General features: G+C 37.0%; 1 protein-coding gene and 1 long non-coding RNA gene across 6 annotated transcripts in view; one reads left to right on the top strand and one right to left on the bottom strand.

The window, feature by feature from the left end:
• The window catches only part of kcnt2 (potassium sodium-activated channel subfamily T member 2), a 299,494-nt gene that overhangs the window by 167,100 nt on the left and 106,043 nt on the right, over positions 1-26,351 (top strand). For all 4 annotated transcript variants that reach the window (XM_062980761.1, XM_062980760.1, XM_062980759.1 and 1 more), the window contains exons 10-13: positions 571-751; positions 1,608-1,772; positions 2,369-2,505; positions 11,478-11,541. In XM_062980761.1, coding sequence (XP_062836831.1) covers positions 571-751; positions 1,608-1,772; positions 2,369-2,505; positions 11,478-11,541 — 547 coding nt within the window. The remainder of the gene's footprint in view (positions 1-570; positions 752-1,607; positions 1,773-2,368; positions 2,506-11,477; positions 11,542-26,351) is intronic.
• LOC103280596 (uncharacterized) overlaps positions 1-26,351 on the bottom strand; it is a 56,071-nt gene that overhangs the window by 2,970 nt on the left and 26,750 nt on the right. The window contains exon 4 of one of the 2 annotated variants that reach the window (XR_507423.3): positions 955-1,046. This is a non-coding gene — a long non-coding RNA (uncharacterized LOC103280596). Of the gene's footprint in view, positions 1-954; positions 1,047-20,829; positions 22,935-26,351 lie in introns of those variants that run through there. The other variant, XR_507425.3, reaches the window with a different exon arrangement.

Below are 26,351 nucleotides of genomic sequence, written 5' to 3'. Positions count from 1 at the left end.
TATCCCTGTTTTAAAGCCTTGACAGCTAGCATTCAGTGTTTGCTAATTTTCATAACCCCATTAGTTGCTCTTACCACTGTGGTGACAAATCCCTACCCAGAAGAGCAATGGGCAAAACAGATAATGCTAACATATATAGCCTGAACTGCAAAAAGTTAGCAGTGCAGATTTTTTAATGACAATAGTATGATTTATTCTATATTTACATTTCTCCTTGTTTCTAATAATTCAGTTGGAGACATTCCTATCTGTTTCATTGCTAGTCATTGCTTATTGCATTCACCACAGCTACTAATAGATGCTAGCAGCATTAATATTTATTATTTGAAATAAAGGTATAATTCTGACACTAAAGTATGTAAGCTCCTGACGAATGGCAGCAAAAGCTATACATGGAACACATTATTGTGAACTGTTAAAACATTTTCTAGAAAACAAGTGTGCTTACATGAATATAGGCATATGAACTGAATAATTTATCATATTTCTGAGTAGAATTGTCATTTTCTATCTACCAACATAGTTACAATTGTTCTTCTTTCCCCATCCCCATTCTTTTTATTTACATAGTATTTGTGGAATTCAGCATCTGGAGCGAGCAGGAAACAAGCTGACTCTCTTTGACTCCCTTTATTTCTGCATAGTGACATTTTCTACTGTGGGCTTTGGAGATGTTACTCCGAAGATCTGGCCTTCAAAACTGCTGGTTGTCATTATGATCTGTGTTGCCCTTGTAGTGTTGCCGATACAGGTAATTTTTCCTCTTAATATGGAAACAATTGGAGTAAAAATGGGTTGTTTTAAAAATATTTTAAATTTAATATCATTTTTCCAAAACAATAGCAATTTTGTAATATTTCTGTTAAGACATATAATCTTATAAGTTACATCTTAATCTGGAAAGTTTGTTTTGCTCAAGTATTTGGAACACATGAAACACTCAGACATCCTTACCTGTCTATAGTCACCACCTTAGAATGGTGTGTGTCTCACTTTGCCTGGATGTGTGCCAAGGAGAAAAACCTATTTTGAATCCCGGTCCATTCCTAAAGTTATAGAGTGGATGTTAATGAACATATATTCAGAACAGAAGAATCTGATATGCTGTAACAAAGGCTGTAATTTTTATTTTAATCATGACTATATTTCATATACTTCACCTTGAACCAGAGTGGTAACTAATGCCATGATAATATGTAAAAGGAAGTATATTGTATACAGTACAAACTTTGTGACATGTTAGCTCTCCGTAGAAAACAAGCATATTAATTTAACGTACTGCCAGTTTGAAGGAATAGAATAATGAAATGGGGATTGAAATGGATTTATCCCTCCTCCTCCTCCTCCTCCTCCTCCTCCTCCTTCTGGAACACATCTGTTGGCTCTTGCTACAAGTTTGTACTTGCATATCAACCATGCACTGTGTGTTAAATCCATGTATGAATGAGCCATCTCAGATAAAATCACCACAAATAGTTGTTTCTAGGCAACTAGGTCATATGGTTTCTCATCTTCTATCTCATTGGCTTGATGTCTCAAAGACCTGAGGGCATGCTTCATTGGCATTCAGATATATGTTTCATTCTTGTCTTTCCATTTTATTTCAGTTTGAACAACTGGCTTATTTGTGGATGGAAAGACAAAAATCAGGTGGAAATTATAGCCGACACCGAGCTCAGACAGAAAAGCATGTGGTATTATGTGTCAGTTCTCTTAAGATTGACCTGCTCATGGATTTCCTAAATGAATTTTATGCTCATCCTAGGCTTCAGGTAAATCAATTCAGGCATAAATCTTTACAGATTGACTTCTAAAATGTTCAGTTCAGGTGTGACTGAAATGATAATCTTAGCCTTGTTTCAAGAGTCTGGCAGTTTTCCCTGTAAAGTCTAAGCTTATCAAAAATCAAGATACATTAAGAAGCCTCACCATGGATGTTTGAAACTGATAAGAGCATCCAATGTTTCCTTTCATTTGTTGTTAGAGCTTTTAAGTGCTCATCCTGATGTTTCTTATGAACAATGGAATTTATGTGGGGACCTGTGTTTTCTGCTGCAAAGCCAGATATTGTTTTCTAAAACATGAGGAGGAAGTGATTTAAATTCATCGCAGCATGGTGCAAAGATTTGTGCTTCAAGCTCTTGCTGGGCAGCTTTTGCTTCAGTGATATCACTGTGGAGTGACATAGCATGGACCTGTTTTCCTTTTTCATTTGAAAACTGAAAATCAAAATAAGTTACTTCTCATGAATCATATTCTTCACTTCCAGTCTGACTGAGCTAAATATTAAACAAAAATGTATTCCTTTGAATGTTCTCTCTCATTCTGATGTCCACTTTTCCATTCCCTTTCAAACACATTTTTACAGGACTACTATGTGGTTATCCTGTGCCCCACTGAGATGGATGTTCAGGTTCGAAGAGTTCTACAAATCCCAATGTGGTCTCAAAGAGTTATCTATCTTCAGGGTTCAGCACTGAAGGATCAAGACCTGTTAAGAGCTAAGTAGGTACAAATACGCATCCTTCCTTCCTTATACTTTTTTTGTTGTTATTTTCATCTTTGTAATTTCAGCTTCATTAGTTTTGACCTCCACATATAGGAACTAGTGGCCAAACAGACAGGAAGTACAATTTGAAATCTGGTGCTATATTGTTGTAGTTATTAACTTTTACAATATTAAATACTTAGGGTTTGTTTTATTGACTCTCAGGAAGCACATTAATCATTTCTGAATATGTGTTCAAATACTAGTTTAATCCTTAGACAAGAATATCTTTACAAATAACCCAAAGGCTGACTTGGTCTTTACGAGCGAAAGCAGTCTCTCAAATAGCCAAGCTCCCCCTTTTTAGGGTGCATTGTATAGTAACATCAATGGAAAATGGAATATGAAGGAACATAACACATTCCGCCCAGATTTTGAAATTCTGTACTTGCAATTTTTTTGGTTTAAAACTTGTTGCGCAGTTGTTGTGCGCTCCCACATTGCAGTTTTATTTTCAATGTTGTTTACTGCACAGAAAATGCCACTTTCTGCACAAAACAACTATGTGCAAATTTTGATCAAAATAAATCCTGTGTACACTAGCAACATACCGCAAACTACGTCATAAGTTGTACCTAGATGTCCAGGGGTTTTAAACCTTCATACAGGGTAAAACCAGGTAAACTAATTTTATTCCATGTTACAGAAGTTATAGAATGCTCTGGAGCTTCTCTGCCTTTGGAAGGTAGGGGGTGAGGAGCTAGGTCAGTTCAGATCTGGAACCAATTCTGCTGTTCACATGGGCCAGTGCCATCATCTCATCTTTGCTATGATCTGAAAACCCACCAGCTTTTCCCTCTCCCTCTTTCAGTTGCATAGTTGTCATAGTTGGTTTCAGCAATGATGTCCAACAATAACCATGAATTCTCTGGAGCTCCATGGCCAATGCTGTAGAGAGACACAATGACGAAGATAAGGATGATCACCTAGCAGAACTGAAAGAGCTGGGCATGTTTAGCCTGCAGAAGAGAAGGCTGAGAGGAGACATGATAGCCATGTACAAATATGTGAGGGGAAGTCATAGGGAGGAGGGAGCAAGCTTATTTTCTGCTGCCCTGCAGACTAGGACACGGAACAATGGCTTCAAACTACAGGAAAGGAGATTCCACCTGAACATCAGGAAGAACTTCCTCACTGTGAGGGCTGTTCGGCAGTGGAACTCTCTCCCCCGGAATGTGGTGGAGGCTCCTTCTTTGGAAGCTTTTAAGCAGAGGCTGGATGGCCATCTGTCGGGGGTGCTTTGAATGCGATTTCCTGCTTCTTAGCGGGGGGTTGGACTAGATGGCCCTTGAGGTCTCTTCCAACTCTACTATTCTATGATTCTATGATTCTATGAAATGTGTTCCACCTGACTGAATAGTCAGGGCTCCACTCTAATTTCTCCCATGGTTTTGGAGGAGAATCTGGGACAAAGCAACAATGCCCAGATTTAGGTGCTCATGTAGATAGACCTGCAGTCTAGTCTTAAGGTTAGCAATGCCAGAAACACCACAGCTATTCTCTATCTTCCCAGGAACACCTGTATTTAACATAACAATTAAAGCATGTAAAAGACATTAGAATACTGAAGGCACTAGCTTGCCAGGTGATAAAGAGGAATCTATATGTACTCTCTTAGGCATGCACTTGATCCTTCAGACCAGATCCTCACAGAAGAGTTAGTCTTTATGTCTCCAGGCCATGGAGACTACTCATAATTAGCCTTTCCAAGACTTAATTTATTGGCATTCATCAAATCTACACCTGCATTCAATTATTGGTCAAGAACTTACACAACTGCACAATTCAGATATGATAGAGAAGTACAGTTGAATGTCACCAGCATACTAATGTCACTTTGCTCCCATTTCTTGATTGCCACTCCTAGTAGTCTCATATAGATAAATAACTCCAATGGTAAGATACTGTACTGTGATACATCTGTATCATGTATTTAGCTGCATGATAAGATTTGTCTTTTGTTGGTGCATTCAAGTCAACTTATGGTGACTGACAAGTTTTTCTGGAGCTGAAAGTATGAGACTTACCCAACATCAGTCATATTGCATTAACACTAAAAACTCCTTAGTATACATATTTTTGAGTATGTATTGTAATGTATCCTAGCAGAGCCTGTCATGTCACAGTACTGCTCAACATTATGGATAGAAGTGGTTCATTTTCCTGAAAACCGAATACAAAGAGTAACGAAAAAGAATATCAAAAGAATAAAAAGAATGAGTTTTATGAGCATGCTTTGTTCCCATTCAGTAATGGAAAAGAACATTGTCTGGTTCCTTATGATTTGGTGTCACATTTTCAAAACCCTTGAATGAAATAATAGAGCCTCTTTGTAGGTGCAGTTTTTTCTGTGCAGTACTGCGTGTTTAGGGCTAGCATAGAAAACAATAACAGAGAACAGCAATAGATTATACTACTCCAATAATGGAAGAACTGTGTCTGTGAGTTTCCTCTGTTTCATTGCTGAGGACATGAAGTTTTGTTCCCTATATACATGCGTAGGAGTCCTATCCATCAGGAAGGCAAGACACTTAGTTCATCAAATCTCTGTTGTAATACACTTGGTAGCTCCTGTGTTGCTCTTATACTGTATATTAGATATCTTTAGACAGGTGTCAGTCTATTGCTTATGAGAAGAGCAGAAATTTGACATGGAAGTAATAGCTACAAATATTTAAGTTTTTTTTTTATAAATAATGAAGGCATAAGATTAGTTTCTTATATTTTTGTTGGAAGTCCATTTGTATTTTCAGTGCTTTCATACTTTAATGAACCATGTAAAATAATTTAGTAAAGATCTTACATGGTTCACAGATGAGTTCTCATTTGTCCTGGGAAAGTATGCAACTCTCTGTTTTAGGCACCTTGGGATTATAATACTGAAGGTTGAAATAAACCTGACCAGTGCTCTTAAACCCCTTCCACACATCTGTATAAAATCCACATTGAATTAGATTATATGGGAGTGTAGACTCAGATGACCCAGTTCAAAGCAGAGATTGTGAATTATCTGCTCTCATTTTCTGGGTTATATAGCTGTGTGGAGGGGTCCTCAGTATGTCGGAGTGAAAGCAGTAGTGTGGTTGATAGTTCCTTTAACTGAAGTAATTATTTGTTGTCTGTTTGCCTTCCTGCACATTAGGATTTTATCCAGGTTTCATTTTCACCTGAGGACTGACATTTCAGTCATACTCTACTGGACAACGAGGAAACTTTCATGATATCTAGCATTTTACACTGGTACAAACAAAAAGATACCGCACAATCCTATGCATGACCACTAATTTTCAATGAGTTCAACAGAGCTTAGCCCTGTTCTAGGAAAATTGATATAGTTCCAATTCTGGAGAAAATACAAATACAAGATGGTATCCCCATCATTATTAAGACTATGTCTAGATATAATTTCCTATGATTTCAGTTACTAATACGTGCCCTGGGGTATTCCCAAACAGAGGCCCCTTCTACTCTGCCATATAAAATTCATATTATTTGCTTTGAACTGGATTATATGGCAGTGTAGCCTCATATAATCCAGTTCACAGCAGATCATGTGGATTATCTGCTTTGGCAATGTAGAAGAGGCCTGAGAAAAAGCAACATAGATAAGATCATAGAAGCAGAAAGTAACATTACTTGAAACATACCACATGATTGATGATATCTCACTGTTTTCAAGATTTTTGACTAGAATCTGATTCAATAATGACAGAAAGTTCTAGGCAGTTGGAAGATGCTGAGGATGGTAATGATGGTGGTGATGGTGGTGGTGATAATGTGGATGACAAGAACAGATATAGCATTGCATGGGAGTAAGGATGGTTGAATACAGTGGGATTTATTTCTTAGGCCCATTTTACATAGCCATATAAAATCCTGATTATCTGCTTTGATAATCTAGATTATATGGCAGTGTAGAGGGGGCCTAAGTAGGCATGTATATGATGACCTTTGGGGAAGCCAATATGGTATAATAGTTTGAGCATTGAACTTTTGAGACCAGGGTTCATTTCCCTGCTCAGCCATGGAAATCTACTGGTCAGCCTTGGACACATAACACTCTCTCTAAATCAGGCAAAAGCAAGGTCTCTAAACAATCTCTGCCAAGAAAACCTACTTTATGTTTGCAAGAAGTTAGACATAACTTGAAGATACACAACAACATCAACAACAACAACAACAACAACAACAACTGACTTATTAACCCAACAATGTTATCAATAAATAACTATAGGATAAGATTCAATTTCATTGGAGTTCACAATAGATGTATCATTTCTGCAAAACAAATAATTTTAACAAATAAAAACTATATATTGGATTGATTAGAATTTGGGAAAGATATTTCCCAAATCTGGGAAAGATATTTATCGTTCAGTGGAAATTGGCTGCTTGGAGTCCAAAAAGTTATATATTGATCTAATCTTGCCACAAATAATATTATGCAGTTTTATTTGTGTTAGATGATAAAAGCTACCCATAAAAATAATTATATTTAGCCCATTACAACTTCCAGTGCTAAGAAACTATGAAAATGTACTTTGCTTCTTACAAAAGATATAATCAAATGTACCTTCATGAGAGTATTTTTAAAATGCTTTCCATGAGAAGCAACATGGGGAGAGCTTAATAGGGCGTATAACAAAAAAAATGTAGCCCAATAAATGGGGAGTTGCTAAACAGCCACTTCTTTCTTTTTCTTTTTCTTTGTAATGAATTAAATATATAATTCAATGGCCAATGAGTGTGTTTTGATCACTACTTCTTAAAAACATATGGTTGTTGTTGCTGCTGCTGCAACTGTATCTCAATTTGCACATGGTTATGTGTTATCTCTGTGGAAAATAGCATGTGTCAGCCAGGAAAATTAGTTCCTTTAATAAAGGATACCTTTTTAAAAGACTCATTTTGCTATTTTTCTCTTGTTGAATTCAAAGAAAATGATATTAAGAGTACAGGATGAATAAGGCTGATAGGGAATCAGCAAAATCAAGAAAAGGGAATTGAGTATTGAGATGCTTTCACAGTTGATATGAGGCTGAATGTGATTTGGAATGTAACTTCATTGTGGGGCTAGCCAACCACACAATGGATATATGTGTCAAAGAAAGCTAGAACATTTTTTGTTATTTAATTCAAAAACACATACATACCTTGTTTAAAGTAGGATTGTCCTTTTCCACGTTAAGATGGGGAAGAGGTACTTGGGATATGTGCCTTCACTGTCAAAATAATTTGGACTTTTTAGGGGTGCTGCTGACCTTAACATGAGTGAATAGAGGAGGGGCTTACTTCTATTCTCCACCACAGTATAAAATAATTTGAGCAAGATGTACTGCATGAAATATTTCTGATGAAATTATGAAGAAAGTTATCTAAACAAAGCTGGACAACCTCCTCCACATGCACAGATTTTGCCTTGACACTGATTGTCCATGTGCCTTGGCCAGAAGTCCATTTGTTCAACTAAAATATGGCCATATTCTCTACTTATATCAGATCTTGACTACTATCATGGAGCAAATCAACACAGATCAGTAATCTGGAACCAATCTGGCATGCCATATGTTGGCTGGGCCCTGTGTAAGGCTACACAGGGACTTCATAGCTACTGTGGAGTAGGAGAAAGTACTGACCACCCAACAACACTAAATGCAATTTAGCACTTTTGGGCAGCCATCCTGTCTCCTCCCTCCCTCTGGAACCAATCCCATAGTTCTGACAGGCCCAAAATCAGAGGATAAGACAAATTATAGGCCAGAATTCAGACTATTCCCTGACTTTGGCTAATGCAGGACAAAACTGCATTAAGGTAACCTTGCCTTTCACTATCCTGGATTGGCTCAATGTGATGTTTAGCCACCATGGAGCTGATCCAAACCTATACTGACCTAACAGGTCAATTTAAATGTACTCATGGGCTCTATATAAGGCTGCCTATAAAGAGATACAGTTAGTTCCAAATACAGAACCAGACTCTAAAACTATCCAAGACAGCAGTAGCAGATACATAACTAGGAAAGCAGTTATTCTTAAAATAGTTGGGAGGTTTGAGCACTTACAGTGCAAAGAAAACCTAAAATGTTTGGTGTCTATTTAGGGCCATTGTAACAACATTATACATCCCCGGGCAAAGCAGTGCATTTGACCCTGCCTAAACGATCACTCACAGGAATAAAAATACATATTATTGATTAAATAAACTTACATATAATGATACCTGAAACAGCATTAGTGCTCATTTTCTCTTTCTCCTCTGCAGCCCGTTTCATCTTCTGTGCTCTACTCAAAATGTTCAATTCAATTTCTACTCAAGGGGTTATTTATGAATTTTACAAATGCATAATAAGTTTACAGTTTCTTTTTCCTCACTTCACTGTCTTACACTACCTCTAAACCTTCACCACTCAAACAGAATTCATGGACCACAAGCAGGAGATACTCTGTTTCTGATAATGGAAATGCATACTATCGGCAATTGTCCCCAACCATTAATTGCCTCCTGAGAATCTGTTACACCATTATTTTTCCATAAGATTTCACTTGAGAATGCAGAAATGCCAACTCTACGCTGAAAACTTTAATTTTGTTCCCTTCTATGGAGTTAGTGGAAGATTTGAATGTTGAGGCAGGTGATTACAAAATTAGTATTAAATTCTGGTCTATGCATAATTTATCATGGGGCCCAGGCAACTGCCTAGCATGTCCATGCATTAAGGCAGTAAGAACTTTAGAGGTTCATTGGTTGTTTTTGTTTCTAAAGACTTAAGAGGTGTGTAATAAAGGTGTATTTATTAATGGGAAAGGTGAATTGAGAGTTTATCCTCTCACAATACATGAACCCAGAATCATCCTAAAAATAAATTGTCAATAGATTCATCACAAAAGAAAATAAATGTATACAATTCATGACTTTTTAGTGTGGTGATAGCTCGTACAAAAATGTAACAATGACTATCCATCATGACAGCAAGAAAAAAATCTCCATTATACCTTTTAGTGTCAGTTGGTGGTGAACAGTGTGGAAACAGAATGTCTATGATTTTAGATCAGAGTTACAAATTCATCATATGGGACTTTTGACCTGTTCTACAATGCTTCCAGGATGGAGCCTGCTGGAGCACATCACAGGGATACTTCTAGCAGGACTCCATCCTGGATCCTTCCTAGCAGCATTTTAGGATGGAGCCCTGAGAACATGAGTGACCATCCATGTTCTCATTACTTAAGTTGAGACAGTCTGGGGGGAAGCCAGGGAACAACTTATGGTGAACCTAAAGCAAACTAGTTTTCTTGGCAAGATCTGTTCAGAGCTTTTTTTGTCATCACCTTCCTTTTAGATTTATCCACTAGATTTCTGTGGCTAAGTGAGATTTGATCCCTAGCCTAACACTCAAACCACCTTGGCTCATCTAAATAGAATAACCTATCAAATAAGTAACTATGACTATGTATTGATTATTTTTAATATTGATTCAATGGGCCTGAACTGTTTGGTACTAATTAACAGGGTTCAATTGAGATATGTTATAAATAATAATAATAATAATAATAATAATAATAATAATAATAATAACTTTATTTTTATACCCCGCCCCATCTCCCCGGAGGGACTCGGAGCGGCTTACATGGGGCCATGTAAAAATTGTATTATTGTAAAAATACAATAACAGCGATAGAACAGTAAAAACAATTTTACACATCAATAAGACATCAACATCAGTAAAACAGTCATAAAAATCAATATACTGCATAAAATATTAAAAAGAAGAGGCTAAAAACAGATCTGGGCCAAATATTAGTGTTGTGCTTTCATATGGAATTACTGTTTGTTTTGTGTTGTTTCATTTGTCTTGTCTCATTTTCGTATTTGTTCCTGCTAACAAAAATGGGGCATCTATATGAACAGAATTTTTGTCTGGCTTATGAAAAAAATGAAAAATTTTGGCCCATTGGCTGCAATGGGAGGGCTACCGAGGCTCAACCCCCACTCGGTTTTTGGGTTACAGGGGTGAAAATCTCCACACACAGAGGGCATTTTGACTCCTTTTAGCCCACCAAGTTTTAAAACATTTGGATCTTCCCCGGAGTACTATGGTTATTAATAATATTATTAATACCCATTGGTACACATCCGAGGCAAGGAGGCAAGGCACTCCTCTCCCAGACTCAGCTTAGGGTCCCAGAGTAACTGTCATTATTAATATGAATGGCCTTCCAGGAAGTGGAGGAGGAGGAAGAGGACAAGCGGCGGGGCAGCGCAGCCCCTAAGCAAGGCTTGCATGCTGCCTCTACTGCTGTTGCTGGTGATCCTCCTCCTCCTCCTCCTCCTCCTCCTCCTCCTTGGCAGGCTGGCCATCCAGGAAGAGGAGGACATCTCTAAAAAACATTATCCTCAACATAAAAACAAGTAGCAAACACATGAAGCAGATGTGATCAACTGATGGGCCTCATCTAGCTGTTGCAATGTCTGCAGCCTCCATCAAAATTTAGTGGCTATATATATATATATATATATATATATATATATATATATATATAAAATTTTAAAAGAGAATTGTGTATCCAGTCACTGAAAATACATTTGCAAGTATCTCCCGGAATGAACTGTGCTCTTACTTTTCTCTACTCATCCTTGAGAAGGGGATAGCTCCTTTGAAAAAAAAAAGAATTCAGTTACAGTACTTTCATTAACTCATGGATAGGTCAACTCAAGTTTTTTGGGTTGCATTTTGACAAACATTTCTAGACTTATACATGAGTACACATTTTTTCAATTAATTGTATTTTATTTAGATACCTTCAAAATAATTTGTGTTTATGAACTGTACATATAAAAATAGTTTTAAGTAAATTAAAAAATGGCTGAAAGTGGAATTAGTGGTGGAAGATTAACTACATGTTGATAATGTTTTCATATGCTTTTTAGGATGGATGATGCAGAGGCTTGTTTCATTTTAAGTAGTCGATGTGAAGTGGACAGACCTGCAGCTGTAAGTCTTTCACAAATACCTGCTTGTCTTTGGTGTGCCTTTTGTTATTTGTTATGCATACTGTATAAGAATAGAGAAAGACCTGTTCAGTTGCACATTGTCTTAGTGTTTCTCAATCTCTGTTCCTCTGGGTGTTTTGGACTTCAGCTCCCAGAAATCTCAGCCATTTTACTAGCTGTTAGGAATTGTGGGAGAGGAAATCCAAAACACCTGGAGAAGCAGAGTTTGAGAGACACTGATCTTAGTGGTATGAAAAAAAACAGATAAATGTAGATCTCAGCTTGTTAATGGAGTATGTAACAAACAGGAAAATGGGCTATAAAAAGATCATATACTGGTCCTGTAAATCAATAATGCAAGAGATTACGACAAACTAAATTAGAGAGTCCACATGATGTATGGTGTTTGACTAGGACCCTGGAGATCAGAATTCAAATACCCACCCAACCATGGGAATCCACTAGGTAACTTTGGGGAGTCATATTTGTCTCAGAGGATGACAAATCTTGCCAAGAAAATTCTGTGATAAAAGTTACCTTATGGTAACCATCATGAAATGCAGTTGGGAGTTGCATGACATAAGCACTCATTTACATTAGCCGAGCTTTTCTGTCTAACACTAGTGACCCTCTTGTTAATACCACTTTCATTGTGAAACAGTGCTATTGATGGTAAAATAATGGTGGAAACATTTTAATCAGTACTTGCACCATCTGTTTTTGACATTTTGAAAATATACCTAGTTATCATTGATTCTTGTAAGCTCTTGTCCTCCCTTCCCTGCCAAAAAAACCCCCTCTTTTCATCTTACACAATGATTTCATTGTTAAGAAACTCTACATATTGCAGAAGATCCAGAGGTTTATTTTAGAGCACAGTCAGTTCATGTGGGTCACTCACCTGCCAAGCCTCTTGAATTTACTCATCTATTCAGAGTAGGTTTGATTAGAACATATTACTAGATTTCTCTAGATTGCCATTTTCAGCAGAAGATTGATAGCTGTGGACAAGCAGTTTCTCATGAAGCTTGTCTGCCACTACTTTCTCATTGTAAATCTTCACTTATTTCATTTTTGCATGCAACAGTGGATAATTTCAATTTTCTTATGCTCATTCACCAAAAAAAAAGATTTTGCACATTTTTCAAGGGGTTTCACATATATACGTAATACTTGGGGCTTTGTGCAAAGGTTTTGAGCAAAACTACGCAGCAGTTTTTCAACAAGCAAAAACACACAACATTTCTTCCTGTTTTTGGCACACAAAATTATTTTGTGAAAGCACCCAAATTTTACACAAATGATTTTTTTTTCAGAACAAATCCTAAGTTATGAAAAATCTTGTGCAGAGTGGCTATTTTGTCAGAATTTTTCTGTGTGAATATTCCTTACAGGCATAAAGTGGTGTAAGAACAGATTATGGGGAAGAGACTCCCCTGAGGCTTTTTCCTCCTCTATAACCAGTGCCTATGGGGAAGGGCCTTGTCGTGGCGGCACTGCTTATACCAACGCTTCCCCATTTTTATAGTCCCATATCTGTCACTTGTGCACTTAGGACCCCAAAGTGGAAGCTTGGATGAATTGTTTACCTTTGAATTCTTCCTTCCACTGGAACTGAAAAAGTTAAGAGTTATTCCTTTCTCCCATTAATTTCCTTTGTTTATAATGGCTAAGTCCAGAAAATTGGAGGGCAGAGAAAAATGGAATTGCATAAAAATATTCTGTTTTAAAGCTTGACCAACTGTCACCTTTCTTTGAAGGAGAATAAAAAGATTAAGTAACGATACAATAATGTATCAATCTCAAAAGAGTACTGATTAAAACAAGAGACAAGGCATACAGTTGCTCCTCTGTTATTGATATTTCTCCTGATCCAAGCAAAACATTTTTAATTGCCTGGCTTTTTATCATCTGATGTAACTTGATTGCAAGCTTTATTTTATTTTTTAAATCCATTCTGTTTGAGTTATGTGTTCATCTGCTGCTCTTTGCTGTATTAACTAATTGATTATTTTTGATTTATATTTTTTCTTGCTTGTATTAGCTTTTGGATATATTTTGCCAAAGGGGAACATAAACATATTTTGAATTAGATATGTTAAGTTCTTCTAAAATGATTTTGACTTCCCTAACCTGATCTGAGCTTAGATTGGGAGGAGGACATGAGTAAGATGTGTCTTATATAGCATGACTCCATGTTACCAGAAGAACAGATACAGATCAATATTAGAGCCCTATGTAACCATTATTTAGATGAATGTTCTGGATAGCTTCTAGGCTAGTAATAACCAAATAATACAATATTCATGCTGTTGGAGGAAAGAAAGAAAGAAAGAAAGAAAGAAAGAAAGAAAGAAAGAAAGAAAGAAAGAAAGAAAGAAACCATATATACACATGTATAAGTTAGGGACAGGTTTTGGGATCAAAATTATGGATTTTGATATGCCCCGTGGATAAGTTGAGGATCACTCCTGGGAGGGGAAAACTCCAGCATCACTTTTGGGACCTGTAACCCCTGGCTCCACTTCAATCATTTTTTTTCTGACCAGGCATTTTAAAAGGTCAGAAGTGATGCCAAACTGTAGAGAGTAGAGGGAATTGGTGTTTGTGTAATCACACAAATTATACACATCTAACACACATATTTACATCTTGCACACATGTGTATATCTTGTTGGAATATAAATACCATATTTCACTGAATCCATGCACTATTGAATGTAATAGAAAATAGAAAATTTTCCATGGTTATTTTTTAGAATTTGCTTTGCATGCACAATACAAATAGAAGTGGTGCTTAGAAAATTGTCTGGCTGAGTCCAAGGACAAAATGTTGGGCGGCTGGTAAAACTGCTAGGGCTTTTATCTCTCCCACTCCTCTTGCTGCTCTCTCAGGGCCCTTCCACATGTGCATTATAACCCGGGGTAAATCGGGTTAAGGGAGATGGCTAAACAACATTTAGTGAAAATGTGGGAGGAATCAGGAGGAATCAGATTAAGGGCTGGAAAACCCTTTAAACCTGATTCCTCCTTAAAAATTCCACTTTTCCGTGCTTATGTATCCCTGCAGGTAAATAAAACATGTGCTTTCCTTCCCTCCCCCTGTAGACCCCCTAAGTCCCCCGCTTTCCCTCTCAACTTACCAGAGGAAGGCTCCAATGTAGACCTGGAGCCTTCTTTCCTCTTCCTTCTCCCTTCTCCCTGGAAGAACCAACAGGGGCCTTGGAGGAGAAAGCCCCCTCCTCTACCCCAAGTCCTTTTTGGATCTTCCAAGGGAGGGGGAGGCAGGGAAGAAGACTTCAGGCCTCAAATGGAGCCATCCTCTGGTAAGTGGAGAGAAAAATGGGGTGAAGGGAGGAAGAGGCTGGCAGTGCTCCTGCCCATCCCTGCTGATCTTGGATCAGCAGGGGTGTGTATCTGGACACCACCCCTGCAAAAGCAAGGGGTTTAGGCCAGCTTTGTGGCCTCAATTCCAAGAGAAAGTGGGAATTAAAATCCCAATTCCTCTTGGATTTTTGGCCTGGCTGGAAGAGCCCTAAATTAAAAAACTGGATCCATTTGTGATTGGGACCCTTCCTCCTCCTCTCTTAAAGGTAAGATTTTTTAATTTTATTATTTTCAAAAAGCAACAAAAACAGTGGATTTAAGATGTCATGGATTGTAAGGTGCACCCCATTTTGAAGCCCCTGAAATGTGTGCCGCAGAATTGGTGGAATATGGTATAAATATGTTAAGATTGTCAGACCTCAGAGCACAGACTTAGGTCTTATGACATGGTTGCCCTTCTTTGGATAGCCAAGACTATCTTGAAACTCGATGTGGAGGAGATAAAAAATGTGTGTGAACTGGAAAACCTGGCTACTCTTCTCCACCAATTCTAAATTGGAGACTGGGTTCACTGGTTTAGGACAAAGTTATTTCTGTATTAGGAATAGACTTATTTGCTAATTTTATTCTAAAAGGAAAAAAAATAGTATTTTAATCTATTTTCATTTTTCAGCCAGAAAGCATTCTAAACTTGTAGTTTTTGAAGATTATTAGCAGTCTTTGAAAACTACAAGTTATTCTGCATAAAAATCATGCAAGTTTAAAAAAAAATCCTGAGCTTGGTCAACTTTTTGTCAGTCTTCCATGACACTCAAGAAACACATTTTAATATTCTTTACATCCCAATTCAGTGCTGCACTTCTGCACATACTAGCAAAATGAGAGGAGGGAACTACAGGAAGAGCTGTTACATGTATGTGCTTTTGGAAAGGGAGTGTCATATGAGGGCATGAGAGGGAGGTTGCTGACTTGGGGCTTGTTTACACTAGACCTAAAACCCAAGTGTACCAGAAGTAGATCCTGGATGTCTAAACAATGTTCAAAGATTACTGGTCCTTAAAGCAGGACAAACTGGGCTGAACTGATGTCATCTCCTACCTCCTCCCTCTTCATGTCAGCTGAAGAGGAACTATATAAGAAAATATGCTGACACATACTAACCGCATCTTATAAGAACCAATGTTTGTATATACACTAAGAACAAATAAATATTTAATTACTAGAAAGGCAAAATTGTTTACTTCTTGTTTACAATCAGAATTAATGTGGTATTTCTACATTTCAAGATTTTTTGAGGCAAGCATTTTTTTTTCCACATAGGAGAATATTGTTCTCCTGACAAAAATCATATTGAAATGACTTATAGTCCTTATCTATGTGTCAGGTAGACATGAATAAGCCATGAATCCTAGAAGTGGCATTACAGAACCAGTGTCAGACAAATAAGGACAGCAAACTTTCTAAAATTTTATCTTTCAGAATGACTTGTTGGTGAACAAACATCTTAATCCTGGTGATAATCAATGGCAATTCCACATTTTACAGAGTAGATGTGTTTACTTCATGTATACTGCTGATTGGTCCCTGTTCCTAGGTTAACAGAACTTACAAAAATTGACTGTACTTTGAGAAGTTACATCAAGTATAAAAACTTCGGACAGTACTTTGCAAGTTATTTCAGTGTTCTGGACAAACAATCCTTTCTCTCATATAGAAACATAATTGTTTTCATGTAAAATACCATTGTTTATTAACATATAAATATCCATAATAAAAATAATGGCTTTTGGCTGCAAAGTAAACTTTTAATATTGAAGCTATTTCGAAACCTGGACTTCTCCCTAGAAGCCAAGATGACTAAACTGAGACTGACTTATTTTGATTGTAACATGAGAAGACATGATTCACTAGAGAAGACAATAATGTTTAGTAAAGGAGAAGGCAGTAGGAAAATAGGACAACCTCATAACAAGTATATAGACTTAATCAAAAAAGTAAAATGACCAACTTTCAATCATGAATTTAAGGGAGATTTAGTTAGAATTTTAATGATGTGGATGTGGCACTACTCTAGCAAATGTTCATGGTGTGGATAATATTTTTAAAAAACAATTAATTAATATTGTACTAGCTGTGCCCGCCCACGCCTTGCTGTGGCGAAGTATAGTGGTATGGGAAATAAAGTATCTTATATTATCTGCTTAGAACTGGATTATATGAGGTCCCTTCTACAAAGCTGTATAAAATGCACACTGAAGTGGATTATATGGCAGTGTGGAGTCAAGATAATCCAGTGCAAAGCAGATAATATAAGATTATAAATGGGTTATATAGCTGTGTGGAAGAGCCTTGAATCTGCACTGCCATATAATCCAGTTCAAATCTGATAATCTGTATTTTATATGCAGTGTGGAAGAGGCCTAAGTGAGGCCTAACTCTGCCTGTCCCCTGGGCTGAGTGGGTTGCTAGGAGACCAAGTGGGCGGAGCTTAGCCTTCTAACTGGCAGCAATTGGCTAAAAACAATTATTCCTCTCCTTCTAATTAGGACTTTATTTTTCTTTTCTTTTTGTTGTAAGAACATAGAGGCATGGATGAGGGGTTGTGCTGCCAAGTTTAGTGTTTCTGGGATGTGTAGTTTTGTTGTTTTGTCCTAGGCCGAAATTTCATTACCCTTTTATATATATAGATATAACATATAGATCACAATATAAAATAAATAGATATTCACATGTTTCCTAGATAAGTGTGTACATAGGATTAACCATTCATACCACAGCACTGTCTTGTATGCAGTCCCATTCATTTGATACCTCTTTTTCCCCAAGGGTGAGATTGATTGACTCAATGCAAATCACTTCTCACCCTGGAATTAAATAAAGGTATAGTACTTTAAAACTCTGATTCTCTAACCTCTTATTTTAGAGCAAATTGTAATGAGCTCAAGAAAGTATTGGACTGCAGAACTAAAATATTATACTTTTAACTCTGAAGTGCAAAATTCCATTGAAATGAATGGACTAGCTGCACCAGAACTCAACTGTGTCATTCTTCTATTCCATCTCATTCATTACAGTTTTCTCTTCCACAAATTTCTAGTCCTCTCCAAAAAATGCTGGAGGGACATGCTGAACCACTGTCACATATGTGTGGGAACCACAACTCCTAAAACTCCTCTCCACTGAGCAAATTATCTTAAGAACTTGAGTGTGGTCAAATATCGCTGTGTATTCTCCAAGACAAGATGTAATGTGTTCTCATCTGAATTGTTTGGAGATTGATTTGTGGAATTATAATGCAAGACTTTGCCCATATAATAACCAATAAGTTGAATTTGTGTATCACATCGTATTGTCCTTCAGTTTTTATAAGCAGGCTCATTTACATATTATCAATCCTCTACTGAGAAACTTATCTGGTAGGTCAGCCCAATTCTATGTAAAGATTCTATTAGGAGATAATCTCCCCCTTTCTCTCATAGACTCCAGCTGAAACTTGCCCTGTGTTTATTTGCAGTGTTCTCACGCTTGTTTATATGCACCTTATGCATTTTAATTAGTTTTACTAATTTATTAATCTGTCTGTACTTTGTGCACCTTTTACCACTGAGCTACTTGAGTCTTTGGAATGTAATAAAGTTTTAATTGAAAAAAATTAAAAAACCTCCAAGTAGGAGGAGAATCTGAAAGCAAAAATGTGACTTTTCTGAACTTGAGGTTAAGGGAAGTAACAACTGCACTTTCCCAATCACTGGAGGTAGAGGGGCATGAAGGCAGCCTCTTAGCTCATTTGCCCACTCTAGCCTTGTCTGCCATCCCCTCGGGAAGTACTACTCCCCACATCAAAGCTACAACACGAGAAACCAGGTGGAGACTGTAGAAAGGGGCAGTGGTGAGAAATCAATGCCCTGATCTCAGCACCGACTGAATCCCCTACTTGGACCTTGAAGGCAGGGAAGCATCATGGTAGTAGTTGTGTGAACTGGAAGTGAGAAAAAAAGATATCTTGAGACCCTAGCCTTCCTTTAGGGCAAGGGTGTTTAACTTGTTTTCACCAAAAGCTACATCAACCTTATGACCTTCAAAGGGCTATTTGTAATTGTAAGGCTGTAAGAATGTAACTATGTTGCATTTAAAGCATTGTGAGCCATATAAAATGAAGGGGTGGGCCTGATTCAGCCTAAGGACATTTGGCACATGTGTTCTAGGGTGCCCAACATTCAGCCATGCAGGGGATTGTTAATGAAATATGGGAGAAATAGGTCAATATGGGGAGCTGGGAGGAGAACCAAATATTGCCAAGAAATATTTCCAAGAAATACAGGAGAGGTATTGCATGGCAGGGTGTTTGATTAGATGGCCCATGTGGTCTCTTCCAACTCTATGATTCTATGATTCTAGGTGGTCGCTCTACAAGCAAGCCACTTTGAGTCTCTTTTGCGGAGAGAAAATGTGAGATATTATTATTATTATTATTATTATTATTATTATTATTATTATTATTAACACCATAGACTTGAATTTGCAAGACCTGAAAAAGGCTGTTGATAATAACTAGGAGGTCTCTTATTCACAAGGTCACCATAAATTAAAGCTGACGTGGTGGCTGTTAGATACAGTATAAATGCTTGCAAGGAAGGCGCTCTTCTAAGGTTTTGCAAGAAGCACACCTTTCCTGTCCCAAAAAAACCTTCCTTGCAAACATTTGCAAAACAGAAGAGCAATCCAGGGAGATCGTGGGGAAAGCTGAGCGCAGCACATGCACAGCTGAGGGAAGGGAAGCCAGCTGGTTCAGGACGCAAGCCAGGCGGGAATGTTGGGGGGGGAGGGCTTTTCAAACACTTTTATCGCTATGATACCTGCCTAGATTTCAGTGGGGACTATGGTGAGAACTGGTATTTGGGTCTGGCTTTCAACTGAATATGGTATATGTTTTCTCCTATAATTTGCTTATTTTTAATTCCAAAACGTAATGAACTTTCTGAATAACCCTCGTATAACACTATCCAAAATCCATAAGAGAATGATGCTTTTATTGGCCAACCAAAATGCAGAAAAGGCATCATGCTTCACTTGCTTCTTTATTTAGCAAAGATGTTAAAAATCTTACAGGAGAAAAATGGTTAAGATTTTAGGGGCGTAGGCCTATATTCTGTGTCAAATGTTACTCTGTTTATCAAATAAGATTATATGGAGGAGTTCTAATGTTGACCACGTGAGGACCAACATCAAAGGTCAATAAAAGACAAATAATAAAATTTCAGTTTCATGAACAATAGAAAAGGAACCTCCCTTGAGTCTCAGCTGATCATTTCCCAGGCAATGCTGGCTACTCCTTTTTTAGTCTGAGAATACTGACTTTCTCAAGGAATATCTGCACTGTTATAACTAGGGAAAAATTAGGTGCTATATAAGTAAAAAATTGTCAATTGTTTAATGTATGAGTTTTACCTTTTTGAAGGTAAAAATCTCAAAGAATTAATTACCATTTTGCATGGTCAAAAAGGCATTTTTGTGGGTTTTTGGTTTATTGCACATCACCTCCAGTTTCACATAGGATCACCACTGTTGCTTACTTACACTTTTACTTGTGAAACTTGCTGAATCTTGGTGTATTTGAATCTTCAGTGAGCATAGGCGGAGAGTACTTGATTTAATTGTGATTTTAAGGCCCACCTACCTCACCTTAATAACAAATTAATAAATGGAATACCATTTAAAGTAGGTAGTTCTAATGGTTTCATGAGGAACCACCTCCCAGCTCTTACATTTCAGATTTGGGCTCTGGAATTTCAGGGAATAGAAAACTTAGGACTTACACTATTATTCATAGAAAAATAGTTTTGTAAAAACCGTTTAATACTATGATTGTTCAAAGTGATAAATTCTACTTATGCAGATAATTTTATGTGAATGTTTTAATTTGTAGATTCCTATTATGGCAATCCATAAAAAAATAAAAAGAATGGCATTTTGACTATCAGTCAATTTTCTTGAGCAGGAATTATACAAGATTGGAAAAAGTTTACAAATATAACAACACAGAAAGCTGTCTCATATACAGTAAAGTAATATTGTTCATCTACATACAAAGGTTTTATGTATTTTGTGTGAGGTGGTCTGTATAGTGGGATCACTTATAAACTTCTGAATATTGAGATTTGCTATGTTTAGGTCTTTTGTTCAAGCTATTTGGTTTGGCTGTATTTTTGCCAGGTAGCAACTACAATGCATCTGAGGACAAGTTTCACAGAATATTTGGTGTTTCCCTATTGCCCTGGTAGAACAGGAAATAATACCACTTTTCTGAATTTCATGCACCATTTTAAAATATAAAGGGAGCCTGATATGTAATGGGTTATATTCTTAAAATAACACAATCATATTTTGCTTTAAGTACTTTAGCCCTGCTGATATTGATGTCTCCTGGAGATAATTTAGTGTTCTTTTCTTATTAATTAAAGGTCATGTCATGTAATTTGGAAGTCATTGGCAAACTGCTATCAAATGTCTGTGTTTCCCTAGCATAACATTGATATATTGCAGCATGCTCAAGTAATAGGCTTACATCATGACTGGAACATTCATTGTGAATAACCAAAATCTAATTGTTAAAGTAGCCCCTTTTGATTTGTGGAAGGCAATAATTGCGTAAATTCAGTTGATTCAATGGTAGAACTAACAACTGGATTTGGGTTAATGTTCTTAGGCACATTGAGATGTCTGGAAAATCCTGCCACTTAAATACTGAGAGAGGCGTCTCCTTCTATTTCAGATCATGATTGGAAAATTTATTCCTTGTGGATCATATCTAGAAGGATTGAGAATAGGGTCCCAAATTCAGAATGAAGCCCAAAATCACAATTCATGTTGCATGCAAAAACAATCCAGACCGCAAATCTAAATCATGATTTGCATTTTTTTCACTGACCTTTTCTTGACAATTGTTTTTTTTTCAACATAGCTGTGTAAAATATATAAGCATGATAGAAAGTTATCATGGAATTAATGTTTTGTGATTTTGTGCTTGTCAACTGTAATTTTTGCTTTTTAAAAATCTGCTGACTGTTGAGCCATCCTGTTTTGTCCTGGGATGGTTTTCTCCTCTCCATTCACAGTATTTAGAAACTTCCATACTGCAACTAAAAGACCAAAGTGAAAGGAAGGCAATGTGTCACCCTGCATTAAGTCTGAATAGTTGACAAAGGTGGGCAGGCAGACAAGTAAGCGAAGAGGAAGAACCTCCATCTGATGTTTCTGATCTCTTGAGTCTGGATGGCAAATAGAGAGTATCAATAAATTAATTGTTAATATTTAACTATCCTATATACTTGTGTATAAGTCTTGACGTTTTAGTAAAAAAAAAAATCAACCCAAAAGAACTGGGCTGACTTTTCCACAGGTCAATGTGAGTAACTCTTACTAAAAAAAAAAAAAGAAGAAGAACCAACACTTTCTCTTAGTAGAGAGGTGGAAGGAAATAGTTCCATCTAGGAGAACCCAAAAGAAGCACTGACTCCTTCTACTCTCCCTGCCATGACAATGCTTCCAGCCTTTTTGAATGCCTTGGTGAGAAAATGTGGCAGTGGGAGTGGCCTGGGTGTCACCCCCCTGAGGTGGCATTTTTGCCTTCTCCTCTTCACAGATCATATAAAAAATCATAATTTTGGCCTTAAAACCTCCTCTAGACTCATACATGACTATAAATAATTATCCAATATTAGTATAAAAAGGGTAATGAAATGACAGTTTAGAGAGAGCATTTGTTTTATTCCACCAGTAGCCCAACTGGCAAGAATCAATAACATAGCATAAGGAAAAGGAACAGTCCAAAATCACATTATGCTCCCTCTTACGGTGCTCAAGCAGGCTGTTGATGCTGTAAAACTCTGCTCATTTTTTGCCTTTATTGAAGGCAATTCTGGAATCTGTTCTCAATTCGAAATTGTTCCAGATAATGATCTGCCATTTCTGTGATAACTTCTACTGTCTCTCTTCCATCCCAGGGTCTGTTCTATCATGTTAGTTTCATTCTTGCTGTCTCCAACCTGTTTCGGATCTCAAATAAATCTGAAATAAAGACACAAAGAAACTCCTTCTGACAATGGATGCACCACAGCATCTCTTACAACTCTTATTGGGGCTAAAGAAAAAGCAGCCTATTAATACAGTCACCATTTTTCTATTTGCATTATTGTTGTCATTGTACTTACTTGATTAAGTTGAATGTGTGAGCAGAGGTAAAAGGCAAAAGTAAGTTAAAACTAAATTACTGTACATACTCGAGTATTAACTGAGTTTTTCAGCCCCTTTTTTAGGCTGAAAAAGTTCCCCTCCATTTATACACAGGTGAGATTCCTGGCTGGAAGGCGTGGGCTTAAAAAAGGACAAAGTGGTCCAAAATAAAGGAAACATACAGCTCGGAAAGCACAAAACACTCCAGAATTAATGCAGTTTGGCCCCATTTGGATGCTATGGGATCCTAGGAGCTGTCATTTCACAAGACCTTGAGTCTCCTCTGCCAGGATCCCACTGCATTCCAATCTTTTCCCATTTCCAGTCCTTCTTTCCCACCTCCTTCCTAAACCAATCTTTCACACTTTTCCTTATTCATATAAACACAGCATTTTCACCAAAATGTATACCATTAAAATAAACTATGGTGATTATTGGATTGTTGTAGTTGTAGTTGTTGCATTGATATTTTACTCTATGTATTATTATTATTATTATTATTATTATTATTATTATTATTATTATTAAATTTATTATTTCACTCTATTATTAGAAGGATATGTAAGCACATTTATATTGAAGAAGGTTAGAATAATGATTTAATCAGAGTTGGGCAGTCTTATCTTAAATTGCAATTGTATGCAAATATTCAAAAACATTTAACCTACTGATGCCTCAATTAATGCAATTTTATTGGTATCTATTTTTATTTTTGAAATTTACTAGTAGCTGCTGTATTTCCCACCCTTTGCTTATTCTCAAGTCAATAAGTTTTCCCTTTTTTGTGGTAAAATTAGGTGCTTCAGCTTATATTCGGGTCGGCTTATACTCAAGTATATACGGTATGCAAGTTTATAAATCTATATATACTGAGGATCCCTGCCACAGATATGTGTGAAACATCAGGAGAGAATGCTTCTGGAATATGGCCATACACCCGGAAAACTCACTGATGCCAGCCATGAAAGCCTTCAACAACACATTTATACAAATTTAATTCATTCAAGTCATTTCTGATTTCTGGAGAACCTATCATGGGGTTTTCATGAAAAGATTTGTCCACAAAGGCCAAGAGGTGTGATTTCCTGAAGGTTATCCAGTGGATTTCCATGGATAAGAAAATATTTAAACCCTGGTCTCCAAACATCCTTGTTCAATGCAAAAAACTCCTACACCATACTGGCTCTTGTAAATTATATATAGATTTAATTACATGGGGGGATTCAATGGGAACTAAATTTAGTACATTGGTTGCTCAAGCAAATCAACAATAAAATGTTTTGTCTTCCTTTGCAATACAAACTCGATGTGCAATGTGAATATTGTGAATTAAATTTGTTTTTAAATATGAAAATGGTACATATACAAAAGACTAACAAGATAACTAGAGGGATCACACTCATTTTTGAAAAAAAAATCACTGTGAGAAATGAATTACATCTAAAACAGCTAGACGCAATTGGGATTTCAAGGAGTTAGAGAATAAGAGTCTCCACTTAAAATATTCAGAGATTGATGAACAAAATATTATTGAAAGGAACAGATTGGTAAGAAATGAAACTATTGAGAAATAAATAGTCCAGATTAAGATGACATTCAACAGAAGCTCATTGCAGCTTTTGAAGCAATCTACAGGTTTTCTATCATGAATGGAATTCTTCACTAATTCCTTCCTTGAATGAAGCAATTAGTGATTTTAGCAATTTTCTTCCCTGTGTGATAGTTTTGCAAAGAAAATATTATTTTCAGCACAGATGATATTTCTACACAAAGAAATTCTGTATAGATACAGCATGGAATAAGTTCTTGAATACAGAATTTTCTGTGTAGAAAGTAATATTTCTATGCACAAATTTCATTTTTGTGTGTGCAGAAAATGTTTCATGAGCAGAAAATTTTGTGTTTTCTGAAAAGCAACCATGTGCAAATATTGCCTTTAAAAGGTCCTGAAGTCATCCTGACCATCTTGAAAATGGCAGTGCTGTCATTTGAAAATAATAATTACTTCCAGGTTTGTAGGATAAATTTTGCTTTGTGTATTAGTCTGGAGAGAACTTTCTTATTGCAAATATAGATTTTTTTTTTCAGACCTCTGCTCTGTGCTACTCCACTAAATCTATAATTAGTAAATCAGTCCCACTTCCTAGCATCATTACCTTGTGCACATTGTATTTTTGAAAACAAAAATGAAACATTTTAAAAGAATGATATGAGACTCTTAGAATAATGTATTTGATATTGAAGCATTTCAGACCTTGAACGTTTTAATGTATTGGCACTGTGATTTGATATAATAGAAAAGTTGTGCTATGTCAACCTCTTTGCTTTTGCCAAGTATATATGAAATAAAAGGAGGAATCACTCTTTCTTCTCCTCCTTCCCTTCTCAGTGGTTTGGATATTGTCAATCCAGATGCTGAGCAATGAACTGCACCATTTTCATGGCCAGTGGGCATTGCAAACAGAAAATCAAGAAGTGGAAATGTAGGTACCAACCCCTTGGAGAAAGCAAAGTGGTGTGGAATCAGCTGTACCACTTCTCGAATAGGAAGTGGTGTAGTTGATTAGAAATGCCCAAAGTTTCTGATTACACTGAAGTTTGGGTAAAGTTCTGGAGTATCCAGTGACTTCTGTTAGTGCCAGGTGCTTCCAGACTGGCCCTATATCCCAGGATCTGATCTCAGGTTTTCTGTTTATCCCAGATTATCTGGCAATGCGGATGCATATAAACTAGTTTAAATCAGAAAACCTGAGAACAGATCCTGGGATATAAGGGCCTGCAGTTCAAGACTGTGTTAAGCAGCCTTGGCTCATTTTACACTTAATAAGGTCCATGCATCATACAATGGTTACATAGCTGAATCAGTTTAAAGTGCCAGTAAAGATGTAATCCCAGTTCTTAGCCCCTACTAACCTTCATGTGGGACTTAAAATAAATACTGATTTAATACGGCTCATTTATTTAATCAATCTGCTGTCGTTAGGATTTAGTCTGTTATGTTTCATGAATTACTGATTACATAAATATATCCAAAGTATAGTGTAGTTGGGGGCCCCTGGTGGCACAGTGTGTTAAAGCGCTGAGTTGCAGAACTTGCGGACCCAAAGGTCCCAGGTTCAAATCCCAGAAGCGGAATGAGCGCCCGCTGTTAGCGCCAGCTCCTGCCAACCTAGCAGTTCGAAAACATGCAAATGTGAGTAGATCAATAGGTACCGCTCTAGCGGGAAGGTAATGGCGCTCCATGCAGTCATG

This window comes from Anolis carolinensis, chromosome 4 (assembly GCF_035594765.1).
Source record: "Anolis carolinensis isolate JA03-04 chromosome 4, rAnoCar3.1.pri, whole genome shotgun sequence".
NCBI classification, from domain to species: domain Eukaryota; kingdom Metazoa; phylum Chordata; class Lepidosauria; order Squamata; family Dactyloidae; genus Anolis; species Anolis carolinensis.
Note: the sequence above shows the minus strand (reverse complement) of the source record. Positions and strands in the feature narration are given on the sequence as shown.